Source organism: Schistocerca gregaria, chromosome 1, assembly GCF_023897955.1.
Source record: "Schistocerca gregaria isolate iqSchGreg1 chromosome 1, iqSchGreg1.2, whole genome shotgun sequence".
Taxonomy (NCBI): domain Eukaryota; kingdom Metazoa; phylum Arthropoda; class Insecta; order Orthoptera; family Acrididae; genus Schistocerca; species Schistocerca gregaria.
The window spans coordinates 72,674,461-72,696,024 of NC_064920.1; the positions used below are offsets into that span (position 1 = coordinate 72,674,461).

Below are 21,564 nucleotides of genomic sequence, written 5' to 3' on the forward strand. Positions count from 1 at the left end.
TTTCCAAGTCAGACCACTAACCACTGTTAGCAAGAACAGCTAACTCCTCCAAAAACCCATAAATAGTCTCCTATTTATGTTGTTCTAAATATTTGTTTTGGATGGTTGACATGGAAAATTCATTTAGTTGCTTGTTGAAAGAGGAATTTTGGAGCAGCAGATTATATTGCTGGTCCCAATTTTCAGTGGTCTTCAACAAGGATTTCATTGCTCTTGAGATGGATAAGGTTTTTATAGAGTTCATCAAAGCTGTTTATGTTGCTGTGTGTGTGTGTATTGGAACTATCCAATCTCCACATGTAGTGGTTCCATTATAAGTTTGCTAAAACTCATTATGCAAATCCGAAGTTACTTTGTATGAATACTGACAACTTCATATACTTGGTGTTGTGATCCACACAAAGTAATAAGGTACCAAACCAATGCATTCAACACTTCTGAACGGGCAGCCAATAGTCCTTATGGCCTAACAGCTGCCAACAGTAATGTTATCAGTCTAATGAAAGACAAGGCTAATCGGGCCCACCCCCCCCCCCCCCCCCCCCTCCCCCAGTGATGGTAGAGTTTGTGACTGTGTGCTCAAAAATGTGTGTGTGCTGTACAGACACAGGTGAGCTAAGGGTGTGCAGCATCAGTTGCTCACACAGTTGAAGACTTCTTGAAGTGCCTGTGTGGTGATGCTCCATCACCCGCTCCACACATGGTACACTATTCAGTTGACAAGACTTGAAGTGCACACTGTATCGTAATTGAGAATTTGGTCTGTCACGACATAACAACAAGCATGTTACAAATGCTGAAGGGATCAGAATCCTTCGGGCATGGGTCACTTCATTTAATGGGACTGGGGCTAATCATCTTGAAAGGTCCAGACAAGTAATGAGGATGGGTTTTCTGGTCATTGGGAGCTCCATTGTTAGGTGGGTGATGGAGAAATTAGGGAAATAGCTGTCATGTTGGATAGGAAGACCAGTTTCCACCCTGATTGCTTCCCAAGGAGTCTGAAATCAGGAGGATGCTCTGCCGGCAGTGGCTGAGTGCAGTGGGTGCACCTGGCTGTGTATCGTGCCTCGTGGCAAAACAAGTGAAGTCTGTTACCTGGATTCTCAGGTCATCATCCCCTCAATTCCTATAGGTAGATGACTGCTTTAGAGAATATTGCTGGCCTCACTTGTGGGTAGGAAGCAACACTAGCATTTTGTAGCATTGTTCCCAGTTCTCTGATTTGGAGCTGAGTGGATGGCCTAAACCAGAGGTTCACACATTTTGTGTTGGCCTTCATTATGGATTTCTTGATCTCCAGTATTGGATTAAGAATTCTAGGACCTGCACTTTAATGAGTCAGAGATGCACTACACACATGAAGAGTAGCAGGATACTTGTGGAATGCAAATGTCAGTTTTTTATGGTGCAGAAATTCCTCCATTGGCCTGATAAACATTCTGCTCTCAGAGAGGGAAGGGTAGCAGCCACAATAACTACAGGCATGACATATTGCCTAATGATAATGTCAGTATAGTAATAGTTAACTGCAGGAACACCCATGGAATGATCCAAGAATGAATTTTATGTATAAATGTTAAAAATGTCCACACAGTATGAGGGACAGAAATCTGGCTGAATCAGATTTTAATAGCAATGAAATTATAAATTCTGATTGAAATGTGTAAGCAGCAATCAAATGAAAATGAGACAGATGGAGAAAAAAGTAAGTTAGTCATTTATTATTTCAAAAGTAATTGGCATAGCTGCTAAGTATGCACTTCGTAGCCCAAAGCAAATTGACAGACATGAATGTATTTCTTCAAGCCTCTAAAAACATGTGAATTGCATGGGAAGAGAGAGATTGGAACTGTATGGAGAATATGTAAGCTAGACTTCTGAAGCATAGTCGAAACAACCTTGGCAACATGAATGTCTGTCTTCAGGGCTCCAGAAACATTTAAATTGCATGGGGAGAGAGAGATCAGAACTATATGGAGAATGTGTTCTGCACCATAGTCGAAATAATCTTGGCAACATGTGGTCCTTTGTTGCCAAGGTTGTTTCAACTACACTTCCGAAGTTCCAGTGGGAATTCCTTACACATTCTACATACAATTCTGAGGTTTTACATTCTTAGCTTGAGAATCTAACATGCAACAAATATCCTGGATAATACTGCATGTAATCTCTGGGGTTAAATCACATATACTTTCCAATGCTAATGATATGTATCAGGTGCTGGATCCTAGGGTACATTGTAATACCAAAATTTGGAAGAAACACCACATATAAGATTTTTCATGAATGACGTCTTGCAAATAGGTAGATTCTGCCCTCCTAGATTTCAAACAGTCATACTAATTACCTTAAAAGATTTACCAACAGTGTCAGTTCAAATGTGTGTAAAATATTATGGGACTTAACTGCTAAGTTCATCAGTCCCTAAGCTTACACACTACTTAACCTAAATTATCCTAAGGAGAAACACACACACACACACGCACACACACACACACACACACACACACACACACACACACACACACACACACACCCATGCCAGAGGGAGGACTCGAACCTCTGCTGGGATCAGCCGCACAGTCCATGACTGCAGCACCTTAGACCGCTTGGCTAATACCGTGCAGCCAGGATGACCAGAAAAGACCTTAGATTTGATGTAACAAGGGAAACAGTGCAATATTATGCACAATATTGCCAGCTTGTGAGGTCAGTAGTAAGTGATGCAAAATATTTAATACCAAAATAGCAGTAATTTTTTTAGTTAGTATTGATGACATTATTAGATAATAATCAACTACGGTTTTACTATTTTTTTTGTCTTTGTGTGTGTGTGTGTGTGTGTGTGTGTGTGTGTGTGTGTGTGTGTGTGTGTGTGTGTGTGTGTGTGTGTGTGTGTGTAAATGTAAGTGTAAATCTTAAATTTTTGCAGAAATAATGTGGCTTGATATTTTTTATGCATCAGATTAATATTGTGCTGATTAAATGTAGAGATGTGCAAATAACTTTGACTTTCATAGAAATGATGCAACTTAATACCATGTTTACAAATCATTTTAATATTACATCGCAGGTATGTACGTGTACACAAATATATTGGACTTTCACAGAAATAATCCATTACTTTTACTTGCAAATGGTGACTATGTAATTTCTTACTGCTTATCTGGTGCCGTTTCATGTCTCAGTTTAATACTTCAGTGACTGGCTGGAGTAGGGGGGGGGGGGGGGGGGTGGCGCAACATGAATGTCTTTCTTCAGGGCTCCAAAAACATGTAAATTGCATGGGGTGAGAGAGATCAGAACTGTGTAAATTGGGTAAAATCACAACTGAATTAGTTAGATTTTTGAAAACGATTTTATTTTATTTGTATACATATTGAAACCACATTCTGAGGAGCTGCCTCATTCTATTACTCAATGTGATTGGCCAGAGAGGGGGATGGGGTAGGGCATAAAGCACAATTGAGCTAGTTCTGCCAGATTGGATTTTGATCGGCTGGAGACATTGGAAGGGGAGAGTCAAAGGGTGTATGGCTTGATGATATCACTGTTGCAGATGGTGATGTAACTGATTAGCAAAAATTAAATGATATTATAACATTATTGATTGGGAGAACCCCATCTTTTTTTTGCCGCCTGGTGCAAGCGTTTTTATTTGATGCCACTTCAGTGACTTTCGCATTGATGTTGATGAAATGATGGTGAGGATAACACAACACCCAAGCCCTGAGTGGATAACCAGTGTGGCAGTCAGTCGCAGTGACCATTTATCTATGGGGTCAGATAACTGATAAGAGTGAGGACATCACTGATAAGTAGGGATAGGGCTTGTGACATCATGGAAAACTGGTTTGACACGGTTTGGTTCCAGGTCTTTTTGGTCCAGATGACCCATTGTCATCCTATTTCCAAATTGGTCTTGTTTTCAAGAAGGGCATATATTGCTGATGACAGTCTGCTGTAAAATGTCGGAACACATTTTATGCTCTCATATTATGACATTTCCATGTATGAGTCAATATGAATCCCAAAAACTATGATCATGTGACACACATCTCACTTTTTGTTCACAAGACTTTGAAGACAGTAGATACCAGCACCCTGGTTGAGGCCATGTTCCGTGATTTCCAGAAGGTGTTTGATACAGTTCTACGCTGTGGCTTAGTAAGTAAGATATTTTTGTATGGACTATCAGACCAGCTGTGTGAATTTAAAACTTCTTATCAAACTGAACACAGCATGTCATTCTTTGAAAGGAGAGAAATCTTTGGATGTAAAAATAACTTAGGGTATACCCCATGGAAGTGTTGGAGGAACATTACTATTTACAGTACACATAAACTTGTGACCTGCCCCACCTTTACATGAGTAACACATGTATCTACAGCTGGATGGCTTGTCTGTCATAGCAGTGATAAATTGTGTGTGTTAACCTTCCTTGTGACTCAGTCTATCTATTAGTGAAAAACATATCAAAAACCCCTATAGTAGTTTCTGAAATTTGCCTTCACATACAGAGATAAAAATGTGGAGGGGGAACTTCAATTGGTAACATGTATAAATGACCTCATGAATAGTGTCAGAAGCTCAGTAGGCTGTTCGTGCATGAGGTTGCTGTATGTTGAGAAGTGGCAATGCTATAAAATTGTAACAAAATGTGGGAAGATCTGCAGAGCATCAACATTTGGTGCAGTGATTGGCAGCTGATGATGAACATGAAAAAATGTAAAATAGTGTGCATAAATAGTCAGAAAGAAGCATTATTGTATGATTACACAATTGCCCAACAGCTGCTGGAAATAGTCACACCCTTAAATATCTCTCATCAGGCATAGAGAGAAATGTAAAGTGGAACAACCACATAAAACTAACCATAGTAAAGGCAGATTCTATACTGAAATTCATTGGGAGAATCCTCAGAAACCGTAGTCTACTCTTGAAAGAAGTAAGTTACAAAATCCTCAGTAGACAAAGACTTGAGTATTGCCCATCAGTGTGGGGTACTTAACTGATTGGATTGGTAGAGGAGGTAGAAGAGATGGCAAAGAAGTAGTGTGTTTCATCAGAGATTCATTTAATATGTACCAAAAGTTTTACGAGAATGCTCACAAAACTCCAGATTCTGACGCTACAAGAGAGGCATTGTGCATAATGAAGGGCTTCACTGTCAGAATTCATGGATTTTGTTATCTATTTCTGAAAGGGGCATGTTTAAGTGTAACTTTATTTTGGAATGTGAAGTTGTGACTGGCTGCTTCAGCCATCTTCTGTCACTTACTTTTGCACTTGTGTGTTGGTCACAGTGTTTGAAAGAGTGATGCAGCTAACTCCATTGTGTTGCAGGCTGGCTGGTGGGGACTATGTGTGTGACAAGCAACATGACCTTTGCACCTACATGTACTGCTGGTGTGACTATGAAGCCATTGCACGTTTCTCTCACGTGAGTACATTATCATTTACTTAAGTCTAAGAACCACTCGGTTAGGTACCATCCAGCTTGGTGAGGTGCAAATCCTACATAGTGTCCCAATCCTAAAGGCTCAAAATCAACACATAAGTTAGGGGATCTTAAACATACTACTATGGCACAATGAAATTGTTGTAGTTGTTGTTGTGCTCTTCAGTCTGAAGTCTGGTGTGATGCAGCTCTTCTTGCTACTCTGTCCTGTATTAAGCCTCTTCACCTCTTACTAGCTACTGCAACACACCTCCACTTAATGTGCTTACTGTAGTCAGGGCTAACTTTGATGTGCCTCAACACTTTTACACCTCCTGCCCCCACTCCCCTCCACTATCAAATCAGCTACACTTTGATGCACCCTCACTGTAAAGCAATTTCCAAAAATTCTCGAAAATAATATTAAAAATCCTTTAAAAATTTTTCAAAATGGATCAAAAGTTCTTAAAGGCTGGATTAGCTATATAAAGATTTTTTGTCAGGGAACATAACCAGTTTTCTCCATTACAGGTACATCTTCAGGTGATAATCCGTATTGAATACAAAAATTGTTTTTTTAATGCATGCCAATGGCCTTGCCCCAGTGGCTACACCGGTTCCCGTGAGATCACCAAAGTTAAGCGCTGTCGGGTGCGATCGGCACTTGGATGGGTGACCATCCAGCGCGCCATGCGCTGTTGCCATTTTTCTGGATGCACTCTGCCTCATGATGCCAATTGAGGAGCTACTCGACCAAATAGTAGCGGCTTCGGTCAAAAATACCATCTTACGACCAGGAGAGCAGTGTGCTGACCCCACACCTCTCCTATCCGCATCCCCCACCGAGGATGACACGGCACTCAGATGGTCCCGGTAGGCCACTCGTGGACTGAAGACTGAGTACTATTAATCCATAATGTATAACAGCAAGAAAGAGGAACAGGTTTTTACTCATTACTTTTCACTTCATAAGACTATAGAGAATGTACAATGTGGCAACATTCAAGCTGCAAACTGATTAATTGCATAACAAGTTAATGGCTAAACTTGGAATTCTTACTTTGTAAGATAAATATTTAAAGTGTCAAAACTCATGCTCCACTAAAATACATAGGGGACATGTGCATATCACTGCAAATTAGAACATATGAGGCAGAAACAGTGGTAATGTACACCATATAGTGAAAAATATCATTCATCCAAGGCTGTATCATAATAGACTCAAGGTCTAAAATATTGTCTCCTTATCAAACATACTGCTAAAATGTAGTCCACATTAAAAGAAGAGTGCAGTTATCACATACAACAACTCCACAGGGTGGATAAAGTTGTCGTTTATGTAAATCACTACAGACAAACATGAATCAGCAATTTTCTTTTTTTTTATAATGTAGTGAAGCTTATACATGAACTATGGCTCTTTCTCCCAGTGGTGACCTCTTGTGTGCTAACTGCACTCCTCTTTTAATGAGTTCTACATTTCAGCCCTACATTTATCAAAGAGTCAACTTTTTGACCATGAGTATATTATAAAACAATCTTGGGTGAGTGACACCCTTCACTATATCTTTTAACTTCCAGTGCTTTTTTTATTGGAGCACAAGTACCCATTACCACTGTTTCTGCGTTACACATGTTAATTTGCAGTGATTTTCTCTCATCCCTGCATATTTTAGTGAAGCATGAGTTTTGACACTAGTCTTACAATTTATGAATTTCAAGTTCAGCCATTTGATGATCAACTTTTTTTTAGAGATTATGAAATTAAACAGTTTGCAGCTTGACTGTGGGGACATTGTACATTTTCTGTAGCCTTATGTGTACATTTTCTGTCGCCTTATGAAGTGAAAAGTTGTGAGTAAACACCTGTTCCTTTGTCTTGAGTTTTGACACTAGTCTTACAATTTATGAATTTCAAGTTCAGCCATTCGATGATCAACTTTTTTTTAGAGATTATGAAATTAAACAGTTTGCAGCTTGACTGTGGGGACATTGTACATTTTCTGTAGCCTTATGTGTACATTTTCTGTCGCCTTATGAAGTGAAAAGTTGTGAGTAAACACCTGTTCCTTTGTCTTGCTTTTATACACTATTTGTTAACAGCATTTTATAAAAGTATTTAGTTTTATATATTCAGTTCAGTATAGATTATCACCTGAAGATGCCCATAAAATTATGTGAAACTGGGTTGTGTTGCCTAATAATGGAACCTGTGTATAGCTAATCTGGCCTAGAAGAATATTGATGAATATTGTCTAAGCTGTGGTGGCCCTAACTGCAAAGTAATTCGTATTCCTTGATGCTTCAGGATCTGTCCTGTCACTGTTCTCTTGTTTTAATTATATTTTGACATAAATTTCTTTCCCTCTTAATTTTATTCAGGCCCTTTTCATTAACGTTTTGCTTTTTATTTCTTTAATAAAAGGCAGTTAAGGCATAAAACCAAAGAAAATGGTTTATTGCACACAGAGTGCATACACAGCATAAAGGCACAGAACAACTACGAAAGATGTCCATAGCAACAGCTGTAGCATTGACTTTAAAGATGATTTTCTAGTGGAGACAACACCCCTACTAGAAGTAATGCCTCCCAGTACTTCATTCTTGTAGTCCAAATTGTTGAATTAGTTGGTGATGTCTGGTTCTTGGCACTGCCTTTGTCACCATGTCTACAAGCATTACATTTGTTGAAATTTGCTCCACTGTTATTTCTTCTGAATCAATTTTTCCCTTACAAAATGATAACTGGTATGAATGTGTCTAATATTGTCTTTGTATGCACTTGTCTTTGATATGTCAGTTGCATCTTTGCTGATTCACAGCAATTTAATTAGGTACTCTTTTTGGAAAGGGGGCATTTTTTGTCTTTGTAGCTGTTGCATCCAAATTGCTTCCTGACAGTCAGAAGTTAATGCCACGTATTCTGCTTCTGTCTTTGAGGAAGCTACTTTTGATTGTTTTTCACTGTTCCATGAAATTTCTGCTACTTGTGACACAAACAAGCAACTGGAGGTCTATTTTATAGTAGGAATAAGGACGTTTCAGTAACAATCTGCATTGTTACCAGATTTCTCCCTCCCCTACGATATCTTGCATTGTTGCCATGTTTCTCCCATGTCTGTGACATAGGCCAATTGCACCATATATAAAATTGCGGAATTTTTTTTTTTTTAAAAAAGGGAGGAAGTTTGAAATAGTCCAGTTGTGCTACATGTTTTCCCCCACTCCTATGACGTCACTGTGCAAGTATGGCTCTTGTTGAAGTATAAATGGGTGAGAAATTCAAGGACAATATGTACGATATTGTAATTCAAGATGGGTGATCCACAATGACCTGGAATTATGTGGACAGTCTCTATGACATCACAATTCAAGATCACGATCTGGGGATACGAGGACACACTCCATGGTATCACAAACAAAGCAGATGTCTGGGTACTTGAGGACAGACTCTGTGACATCAGAGTCCAAGTTTGGAATCATATTCTAGATGTAAAATGATGGGAAATTTAAAAAATTATCAGTTATTCCCTAACATTACAGTTCATTGGTCCTAAGTTAAAAAAAAAAAATAAACAGTTCAGCCCATATGTTTAAACAATTCCCACTTTTCGATGTCACAGTTTAAACAGTTATCACCTTAAGTTTGAAACCAAAGAGCTGACTTACCCTAACTTTAATATTGTACAACGTGTACAGTTGTCAAACATTTGTCACTGTCATGTGTAGTAGAGTAGAAGTGGGAGAGATATGCACCTGCACCATTGTTATTTAAAAAAACTTATACGAGGGAGAGCCCGTCTTTTGTGGTCTCCAGATGCTTTGATTGCCAGTAATGTCCAAAGCACGGTGCTGCCACACTGGTCGCGCAACACCACCTGTCCACACATGCAGGACCACATGAAGCTTCAGTGTTCAGTGAGCCACTGCAGCACCATAGCAGAAATGACTAGCTGCTGAGCCATTTCCTCTACCCAAGCCCCCTCCCCCCTCCCTCACCTAGCACTATCCTGCTGCCACTGCTTCCACAACCCCTGCTGTGCCAAGTTCAGGGGTGTGAGGAGCATATGACTGCTTCATCTCCTGTGCACTGCTCAATGTGAAGGGACTAGACTCATTGTATTCCATTCGTAGCTGAGATAAAAGATGTGTTCTCTAAGGCATGCCCAAACCTGTTCATATCTGGGGCAAAGATATTTGTTCCCCCTACAAGTGCAAGCCTGCCTGTATTCATATCCTATGTCAAAAGACTTTTTCCTCTGCCAGCCAAAGTCTGCAGAGTCCTCACCCAGAGAAGTTGATACCTGTAGCACATTCCAGCTTGAAAATATACATAGAAGGATGTTTTTGTCATTGCCTGCCTAAACCTGCTGGCTGTGTCCAGGAACCCATTTAAGATAAATAAACATATTTTGCTCAACACAGATAGTAGACTGTCTGGTGTGTATAGCTGATAACTGTAAAAATTTTCTGTTTATTTATAGACGCAATCACACTCTTGTGACACAGTCGTAACCCGTTTCGGCCATACAATGACAGTCTTCAGATTCTATAACAAAAGAAAATTCATATTAAAATGTAACATAAGTGCAACATTTAACCAGGCTTATTAGTAATCTAACTGAATTTATCCCAAATACATATAGTTCATACCTAAAGGTGACATACACTGAACACGGGTTCTTGCACTGTCAAACTAGCTATAAAAACACTGGTCTTTTATAGATATAAAAATCTGTTCGATTTTGTTCCCCCCGTCTTTGCGCTACATGCGTGCGTCCTCTATAAGATGGTCTTTATTTTTCAAAAGCCTAAAATATGACAAATTTACTAGTAATATTTAGGTCAAATGTATATAAAATTTAAAATTACGGAACAGATCATTAAATTAGTGAAATAACATTTCAGAATAAAAAGAAAACATTGCTATGTATGAAAATAGTAGTAGCACTTGTAGTGTATTTCTGATGCCCAATGGCTGTTTTTCTGGCATATTGCTAGTTTATGCCGTTGTCCATTAGTACAGCAGGGATGACACGGGCAGTATGACAAGTGTAGTGCTCTGCTGCAGGTGGCTGGCACACTCCTCTGCCTTTTAGGTTGTTGACATCTGCTGCAGCCCGCACTGAACAGTTCAATATTCGACCGCTGGAAGGCTCCATCCTGAGCTACAACATGTATGTCGTAAAAATGATTTTCTCAGGTTCACCCGAGTGAATGTATACTTCAACTTGTACAACAATATGTTCACCTGAGCAAATTGTCCTGCCCAAATCATCCCTGTTGTACTAATGGACAACAGCATAAACTAGCCATAGCCAGAAATACAGCACCATCTACAGTTGCTACTACTATTTTCATCTATAGCAATGCTTTCCTTTGGTTCTGAAACGTTATTTTACTGGCTTAATGATCTGTTCTGTAATTTTAAATTTTATATACATTTGACCTAAATATTACTAGTAAATTTGTCATATTTTAGGCTTTTAATAAATAAAGACCATCTTACAGAGAATGCGTGCATCTAGCGCAAAGAGGGGGAACAAAATCTAACAAATTTTTATATCTATATAAGACCAGTGTTTTTATAGCTAGTTTGATAATACCTGAGCCTGTGTTCAGTGTGTGCCACCTTTAGATATGAACTATATGTATTAGCACAAATTCAGTTAGATTATTAATAAGCCTGGTTAAATATAGCACTTATTTTAGGTTTTAATATAAATTTTCTTTTGTTATAAAATCTAAAGATGGTCATTGTATGGCCGAAACAGAATATGACTGTGTCATAAAAATGTGATTGCGTCTATAAACAAACAAAAATTTTACAAAATAATCAATCAATCAATCACTCACTCCATTGACAAAATGTCATTTATTTCCAAAATTATAGCTGATCTGTTCTCAGCAGCTTGAAAAACCACTTGGTAAATGTATTTTTCCCACTGAGATAGAAAGTACTTAGCTGTGTTGCAGACTGCATGGCTGTTGATAGGAGGTCCAGGACACTTTAAAGTAACTCCATGCAATGGAGAAATCTGGGCATGATCCGTGCAAGATGATTTGTCTAATAATAATAAATGAAGATTCGAAACCTCCCAATGTGATAATCAGAGAATACATTGATTCAAAAGTGGTAGACCTCATTCAGTGAATAAAAAAGCTTTAAGGTGTTAATTGTACATTAATAGCCTTCCTATTAGATGATCATAAACCTACAAAGTGAATAAAGATGTGTGGCTGGTTTAGTGCAGTTGGTATAATCGTACCATGTGATCATAATTAAAGTGCAGCTATCACAGAGGTCCAGTGTGGGCTGTAATTATTTTATGGCAATGGAAATGGGTAGATGAGCTAATACATCAATGTGGAACTGATTTATGCAGAAAAATATGGTGCAAATATGATGTTGTTATACACTGTTTGTATGATGGTATGACATCCACACCATCATTTGACAATCCATAATGTGTGTGAACGGTACGTCTATCGAGAAGATAGACAGTGTGCTGTTAGTGAAATTGTTCGAGTGAACAGCAGCAATTACAGTGCTGCACAGAGACAGTATCACCAACTGAAAGGTCTCAAGAGAGGCCTGGTGTCATTAAATAGTTTAAAGAAGATGATGATGAAATTTGAAAACATGAGCGGTCTTATTATGGCACCTGAAGGAGGAAGGTACCCTATCCAGGTGGAAGTTATTGACGAGGTAGCTGTTGCTGTAACTGACCGTGCAGCACATGCCCCGGGTAGTGCTAGTGCTTGTGCTGTGTCACAACAATTGTCCATTCCATGGTCAACAGCACAGAAAGTTTTGCAGTCTTTTCTACACTGGTACCCGTACAAGTTCCAGATGGTGCAGCAACTGAAACATCATGATACACAGCAATGTTCTGCATTTGCTGTTCAGTTTTTGGCACAGATCAAAGTTGGTGACATGTGGCCAGGCAATATTCTGTGGAGTGATGAAGCACCTTTTACTCTAAAGAGTGCAGTGAATTCACAGAACTGCTGAATTTAGGGTACTGTTAGACCATGGGTTGTGCCCAAGCAGCCATTGTACTTGCAGTATGTGACTGTGTGATGGGGTTCACAAGCACCTTTATTTTCAGGTAGTTCTTCAATGAAGTGAATAAACCCAGCAGTCCCTCAGGTGTTCACGACATCTGCACATTATTGAGACCTACTTGTACTGCATGTGAGTCCTGCTTTGTAAAGAGTGCAGATGAGTTGGAAACCACTGTTTTTGTGCAAGATGGTGTTCCAGGCCCCAACCAAATTAAAGACTGCTTAATGCATCCTTATAAGAAAGTGTTGTCTCCAGAGGTTTTCCAGATGCATGGTCTGCAAAATCATCTGATCTTAATCCGTGTGACTTGTGGCTCTGGAGTTTGCCAGTGACATGTTTGGTCTCTTATTTGATCTGAAGGCCAGTACACAAGACCAGGTTGCTCAGATTCCACTATAATTACTGTGAGGAGCTGTTGATCACATCATGTTACAGATGTGGCACCCCACTGATGTCTCTGATGCTCATATTGAACAGACTGGTAAGTGGCTGTTATCAACATAATACCTTTCTTGTTTGTTTTGTTTGATCTTTTCTGCCCACATCCCATTCCTAATCCATTACATACGGAGCATTTTGATGTGTCTTTTTTCCATTCACAGCACCAGATACGCACCTGGTGGCCCAAATCGGAAATACTGCTTTTCTCGCATAAATCGCTTCAGCATTAGATTACCTACCACGTTTTGATGTCATATGATAATTACAGCACACAATGGTCCTCTGTGAACAGTGGCAGTTTATTTATAACCATCCAGTAGTAATTGTAGATTCAAACAGTACCTTCCGCATAGAGCTGTGCAGATAGTTGATCTTCCATCCTGCCAAAGACTCTAACATTACATTCCCACAGGTAACTGCGCATTTTTTGTTTTGTGAAGCTACCCACACTACATTGGAAAATAATTTTCAATGCGAATTTCATCGTACATTCAAGTCAAAGTAAACATGTCAGATTCAGAATGTTGTCTGATTGTGAATGCAAACCAGCTGTGATTTTTGAGCACTCGATGTTATTGTGATAGTAAAGTAATATTAACCCCCACAGAATAGCGTTGACTGTAAGACAATTCAGTTGCAACTGCTGGTATGTCTACTCAAAATATTAATAAACCTACAAAATCAGTATAGGTATCTTCCTACAAACGAACAAAATTTTTAATGAAGCAAAGTCAGCTCACATGCAGGAACAGCGTTTCAAGAATTTAATGTGTTGCAGCTATGCAATATAGCACGCAATTTGTAAGGATTGGGTATAACTTCTACGAAATATTGTTGAGCAATCTACTAGAACTGTCAGAACAAACTCTGAATCCCTCAGACGAAGATATGGTCCAATATTTTGATGCATGCTGCATATCAATATGTGGAAGTATGTGTGAGTTTACAACACTTCATGTAGGCATTGAACTGCATTTATATATGAGGTTTACATATACTCGACTTTATGTAAAAAAAATAAAGGAAGTGCATATTATATCTGTTTTCTTTTTTTGTATAAAAACCCCTCCATACTGGTAGTCATATAGCATTCAGCAGGTGTGGATGGAAAAACATATTCTTTATAAAAATTTTGCAGTAACTGACTGGTCTGAGAATACTTTGGAAAAACACAGAATGAGAAGAGTGGATTATTACTGCCAGACAGCATCAAATTGATAATTTTTAATCTGTCTGATTGCAACAAGATGAATGTTCTCATATCCCCGCTAATGCAACCAGAGTGTTTTCTTTGAGAATGTGTCTGAAGACACACCATTCCAACCAAAATACCAACTACTTGAGGAAATACCTTCAGGCATTGATAGTATTACATATAAGACCTTAACCCAAAGTGAGCACATGCAGCAACCTCAAGGAGTAAAACCTAATACTGTATGCACACTTGATAAGGTCACAGTAGAAAATCGAAGGAAGGAAGATTAGAATTTAATGTCCCATTGACATCAAGGTCGTTAGAGATGGAGCACAGGATCAGAATGTTTCTAGGATGTGGAAGTAAAACAGATTTGTCCTTTCAGTGGAACAGTCCTGGCATTGGCATGGAGCGATTTAGGGAAATTACAGAACTTTTGACCTCCCAAATGAAAGTCTGGTGTGGTATGCGCTGTGCCACCTCACATAGTGGGAGAATCAAAATAAAGTCAAGAAATATTTCTATTTTGATTTCCATAGATATATTGATGTCTTTTGTCTAAGTCAGACATATTCTAGGACCCCAAAACAACTGATAAGAAATAAAGTGAACTTCATTATTGCTTTCAAACAGAATAACATGAATTTAAAACACATTACCAGGCACACATAAGAATCTAGTAAAATGAGACAGTTAAATTATGATTAATGATACTGGCAGAACTTTCAGGAAGTTTTTGAAAGATGATGGTTTGTATATATTGCGGCAGTATTATGCTTTATGGTATGCACAAGTTTGTGCATACATCCACTCTGTAATCAGTCTGAGGGGGGAAGGCAGAACATTCATCTGTACATTGACTTGAAAAGACCTTCAACAACAGCGTTAAATGTCCTACTACTAGACATGAAGCACCCGAGAAAAGAATTAAGGAATTAAATATTGATTTCAGACCATTTTGAGCTTAATCAAAGAGTTAACAGCAGGGTTGATGTAATTGAAAAGAAGGAAAATAGGCTTGGTAGTATGTATCCCCTTGCTACCCAATGATATAATAGACCCATCAAGTTACAATATAAGTGTCACTTTAATACATATACATCACTAAATTTCCTTATTACATAGCTGTTTTGGAGGTGTAGAATAGCTATGTGCATTTAAAACGTGTTGATTGCCATAATATGCAAAAGCTGGTGACAAATGCTGTGATTGTCTATAAGAAGGAGGTAGCAGTGCTGGTAGAGACCAACAATTGGTACAGAGGTTGGTTGCAAATAAGTGATATGTAATGTTTATACATAGGTGCAGGAACACAGTAATATTGTATTGCACAATAGGTGAAAACAGTAACTATGTATCATAAAAAATACCTAGGAGTAAGTGTCCAGAGCTATCTAAAATGGGATGACTAATTAGCACACAAGCAGATGCCAAGCTGAGAGAAATCTTGTGAGAATGTATTCATCCATGAAAGAGGTGGTTTGGAAAAATGCTATTATAGATAAAATTTCATTAAATATTGATCGTGACTGACCCACAAAGCAGCTGCATCAGTATAAATTACCCAGTGAATAGTGTTGGGAGCTTGATGAGACTGCTATGATTTAATCAGGTTGGTATACCCATTTAAAATGTGGCACAAAAGCTTGAAAAAAATAAATAAAAAAGAGGCAATATGTTTCTCATGGATTCTCATTCAATGATGACTATGATGTAACCATATGTCCAGCATAGGAATCGTAAGAATGAGAACAAACAAGATGGACAAACGGGAATGGAAGGACAAGCACAATGAGACAACCAAGCAAGACACCAAGATCAACACAAAGCATTAAGCAATGGGCTCACAAGAGATTACCTCATGAAATCAAAACAACGTCCACTCGTAAACAGTTTGTATAAGATGGTAAACATACTCCTGTGGTATTGTTGCAAGAAAGGTGTTGTGCATCACAGAGGGGTTTTAATGTTAAAAATCTGAGGGAATATATTCCATGTGATACATATATTACTTCTTACCACATGTCTTGGAAGCAAACTTAAGGTTTGTAGGGGGAACATTATAAGGTGGATTGAATCGGGAAGCTGTATCGTTAGTTTATGGCAAGAATGTAGGGAAATGAAGTACTACACAGGAATACTCTAACTCAAGTTTCTATAAAATATGCAGATGACTAGAGGATGCACTCTTAATGTACTGGATTGTTTCTGTATTACACATCAGATCTCATTTTGCACTTAGCTGACATTGACAGACTAGTGTGTATCACACTTTTCTGTGCTGGGGCCGTCGGAAATTCTTTGTATTTAAATATCCCTGTTAATAGATTTCAACTTATTTGTGACTGCTCTAACAAATGAGCACATAGAAATCTGTTTTAAAACTATTTTGTTCATAATAGGGGATACAGGCCAATGCTTGCTTTAAAGACGTGATGAGCAGTATTTGTTTGGGCTGACTGCACATGCAAATTTCAAAAATGGTATTGCAAATATATACTGAAACACACACAAAAAATAGTCCTGAGGATCTTGTGGAGTGGCACCTTCTATCTGTGTGAGCATGGATCTCAAATGTGGTAAGAGCCATGTGCCATAATTGGACTGGTCAACGACCAGTCTGCGGAATGATGGAAAATATAAAGGGTTTGTGTTACATATAATTGAGGTCATATTCAGTTTCAATGGTATACCAGCACATTATTAGAAAAGATCAATCATGTATCAGAATATGGATGTAAGTTGTTGTTGTCCCTGTGTGATTACTGACATTGGAGTTTCGTACTCTTAAAGTTTGCAACCAAAGTATGTGTATAGCTCTGTACAGGCAAGAATAAGACTTTGAGGTGAAAAAATTCATGTAATAGAGGTATGTATATGCTCAGATGGTGGTAGTGTTGCGTACACAAGGTAAGGGCAGTGCATTGGCATAAATGTCATTTGTACTTGGGTGATTCATGTGAAAAGGTTTGTAATGGATTATGGCTGCATGGCAGGAATTAACAGACTTTGAATGAGCTAGAAGCATGGAACATTCTATTTCAGAAATTGTTAGGGAGTTCAATATTCCTAGATCCACTAAGCATTACCTCTCACCACAGGCTGCACAGTGGCGATGGCCTTCACTTAATGACTGAGGGCTGCGGTGTTTGCTTAGAGTAGAGCTAACAGACAAGCAACACCCCATGAAATAACTGTAGAAATAAATTGGGACATGCAATGAATGTATGGCAAAATTTGGTGTTACTGGGCTATGGCTGCAGATGACCAATGCGAGTGGCTTTGCTAACAGTACATCATCACTTGCAGTGCCTCTCCTGGGCTTGTGACCATGTCAGTTGGACTCTAGATGATTGGAGAACTGAGACCTGGTCAGATGAGTCCAGACTTAATTTGGTAAAAGCTGTTAGTAGGGTTTGAGTGTGATGCACACCCCATGAAGCCATGGACCCAGGTTGTCAACAAGGCACTGTGCAAACTGGTGGTGACTCCATAATGGTTTGGGTAGTGCTTACACGGAATGGACTGGTTATTGACAGAAAATAGTTATCTTCAGCTATTCGGAGACCATTTGCAGCCATTTCTTTGACCTCATGTTCCCAAATAATGATGGTGTCATGTCACCAAGCCACAGTTGTTCACGATTGTTATGAAGAACATTCGGAACAGTTTCAGTGAATGATTCAGTGACCCAGATTGCCTGATATAAATCCCATCAGATATTTATGGGACATAATTGAGAGATCAGTTTGTTCATAACATCCTGCAGCAGTAACACATTTGCGATTATGGTTACAGAGGCAACATGGCTCATTATTTCTGCGTGACTCTTCCAAAGACTTGTTGTGTGCATCTAACATAGAGTTACTCCACTAAACTGGGGAAAAAGGAGGTCCAACAAGATATTAGGAGGTATTCTATGACTTTTGTCACCTTAGCATATCAGCGTATCTAAGAACACGAATGTTAATAGCTTCTCATTTCTAGAAATATCCCCAGTGACAAAGACACAAGTTGTATAAAATTGTTAGAGCTTGTTTTTGACTTGCAGCTGCTTCCTCCACCAAAAACAATGGCCATGGTAGATGATGGCTCCAGCAGGCAGCAAACTGAAAAAAGGTTATCTGTTCTCCAAACAGTGATTTGGGGAAGGGTGGTGTACTCTGCCAACATTATACTAACCCTTTCCCCCACGGCAGTAGCTGGCTGTTGACAGGCAGTGGCCACAAGCAGTGCAGCAACTGGCTGGCATAGACACAGTGCAGATGAAGCAGACTTTGGAGGATGACCTTCCACATTTTTGCTTGTTTTAAATCAGGACATTTCGATTGTTTTTGTCCTGTCCCAGTGGTGGCGGCAGCAGCACTAGCACGGGAAATTGTTTATGGTGTATTTTAGTGATATGTGAGTGTACACACCCTGTAGAAACTCTCCTACATATTTTTTTTAAAAATTCTCTACTGCTTTTAAACATCTACAGTAATGTATGGTGTCAGGCTCCTGACAGTGACGTCATAATGTGTCAACCACTGTTTTTAACACATTAATAGTGCAAGGATAAGTTACTTACAGCGGAAAATAGACTTAATAGGTAGCAAGAGTGTATTTGGTTAAATAATTCACTGCAGTAATTGTTAAAACATGAAGCCAAGGGATATCAGTAATCACTACAGTAATTGTTAAACAGTATACCATTAGATTTCAGTGTCTTTGCTTAAACAATACACTGTGGGAATTGTTAAACATTAAACCATAGAATATAAGTGTATATGTTTAAAAAATACACTGTGGTAATTGTTAAACATTAAAAAAATCTTGTATTTACAATAATTTACATACCCATCAGGGTAGCCGAGAGCGCTGCTTTTGGACTCGGGTAGATGCGCTGGCCTCCAGATCAAATCCACCCAGCACATTAACAATGAGGGCTGGTATGCCGGCCAGTATGGATGTGGTTTTTATGCTGTTTTCCACATCCTGCTAGGTGAATGCTAGGCGGGTCCCCAAGTTCAGCCTCATTTACATTACCAACAGACATTTCAAAACGTTCACTGTATTCCATGGCTTACACTAGATGCAGACAGCTGGGGCACACTAATTCTGTCCCGGAGAGTTCGGGGTCGCGGCAAGAAGGGCATCCAACCACCCTCTGCAACTAACACTGCCAAATCAGTAGTACCATGGCCGACCCCACAGGATGCAGGACAAAGGCCCCAAGAAAGAAAGAAACGAAATTTACAATAATGTACATATGTCTTTGGATGATGATCATGGGAGTGTGTATTTGAAATACTGGGAGAACAAACACAAAAAATTGTAACAAATTTCTCTAAAACTGTAACACATTGTTCAAAAACTGTGAATTGAAACGTAAGTTTCAGATATTGCAAAGTCAATGCAAAACTTCTGGCAGCAAGAAAAATTTGCTGAAAAACAATTAGTACACCTTTTAGAGGTTTCCAATTTGCTCAAGATTTATTGTTGCTATAGTGCATACAAAATACACGAAATGATGGCATTTACAGAACAATAACACAAGCAGCTCTGAGGTACCATGTATTGAAACATGCTGAAACACCCATATTATTACAGTGTGTAACCTCCACGGGCAGGAATCCGAGCACTAATTCTATCATCCAGTCAATCGTACAGATGGTGAATATTGTCCTGTGATATGTTATGCCATGCCTGCCCAGCCTGTTCATGTAGTTCTGTAAGATTTGTTGGGTGATGAGTTGTACAAATCACTTCTCATCCCATTATATCCATCACGTACTCAATTGGAGCCAAGTCCAAAGCTCTTGTTGGTCAGGGAAGTGGCTGCACATTTTTGCAGAGCATCTTGATTTTCACATGAAATGTGTGGGTAGGCAATAGCCTGTTGGATGCCCCTGCGGGTCCGGGGGTTAGAATATGCCCGAGGTATTCCTGCCTGTCGTAAGAGGCGACTAAAGGAGTCCCTCCCCCTCAAGGGGGTAGTTAGCGCCTGCGTCTGGAGACGGATGGTTTCACGACCTATATTTGCGGTCATTTTGGTTTTTCACTTCTTCTGGTTTCTTCCTTCATTTGGTTGGTTCCTTTCTTTGTTCTTCTCCATCTCGCTGTCTTCCTTACTAGTTCTCCTTGCCTTCTTCTCTTGCCTTTTTCTCCTTGCCTTCTTATCCTTGCCTTCTTCTCCTTGCCTTCTTCTCCTTCTCTGGTCTCCGCTTTGGCGTTTGAGACAGTATGTCCTTTCTTTCCCTCTCTCCTTTCTTTTTCCTTTTCTTCCTTCCTCCCTGTGCATGCCTGAAGGCTGACCCATGCGTTCGCACGCGTAGCCGGTGACGGGGTAACGCGTAATTCCCCGCACTGGGTAGACAAGTAAGGCACGCACGTACCCCCTGGTAAAGGCCAGGCCCAGGGAGGGGTGATTGCCTGAGCTGACACCTTCCGACTGTGCCGATTGGTCCCTCCGTCCGTTTCTCAGGAGGTGTGAACAATCACCTAAGGCGGGAGTGCTCTCAGAGAGGATCCCCACAAGGAAGGAGCGCGCCATCGGAGACGCTGGCAATCATGGGGGATTCCTCCGCAATGGATTTCTCTTCTTCTCTCTCGACTTCTGCCCACAAACGGAAACTTGACCAGCCACCAGTGACAAAAGTACTACCACCTGCCCCACAGTTCCTCGTAGTTTCTCGATCTGAGGACGGAAAGGATTTTTCCTCTGTCAACCCTTTTGTTATCCAGAAGGGCGTAGATGCCATAGCCGGATCTGTCAAGTCTTGTACCAGGTTGCGTAATGGTACCTTGTGACTAGAAACTGAGAGCGCCTTTCAGGCACAAAAACTGCTTCGGGCCACACTCCTGTACACGTTTCCTGTCCGGGTGGAGGCTCACCGCACCTTGAATTCGTCTCGTGGAGTGGTCTATACTAGATCACTCGACGGATTGACTGACGAGGAGATTCAGTCTTTCCTCGCTGAGCTGGACATGACGGCTGTCCATTGGGTCATGAAAAAGGTCAACAATGACCTTGTGCCGACCCGGACACTTTTATTGACCTTTGACAGTGTTCAGCTGTCGTCACGCATCAAGGCGGGCTACGAGGTTATCTCTGTTTGCCCCTATGTCCCGACACCTACGCGCTGCTACCAGTGTCAGCGTTTCAATCACACTCACCATTCTTGTTCCAATTCGGCTACATGTGTAACTTGTGGTAGGGATGCCCATGAGGGTGACTGTCCACCTCCGTCTCCTCGTTGTGTGAACTGTTGCGGTGACCATGCAGCGTCCTCCCGCGACTGTCCCGTCTACAAAGAACAACGCTGTATCCAAGAAATTCGGGTCAAAGAGAAAGTCTCCACCTCGGCTGCTGGCAAGGTATTCGCTAGCAGGAAGCCCACGTTGCTCCCAGCGGGGAAGTACAGTACTGTCCTC

General features: G+C 39.9%; 1 protein-coding gene across 1 annotated transcript in view; it reads left to right on the forward strand.

The window, feature by feature from the left end:
• The window catches only part of LOC126274441 (uncharacterized), a 163,052-nt gene that overhangs the window by 90,083 nt on the left and 51,405 nt on the right, over positions 1 to 21,564 (forward strand). The window contains exon 4 of the mRNA XM_049977156.1: positions 5,350 to 5,446. Coding sequence (XP_049833113.1) covers positions 5,350 to 5,446 — 97 coding nt within the window. The remainder of the gene's footprint in view (positions 1 to 5,349; positions 5,447 to 21,564) is intronic.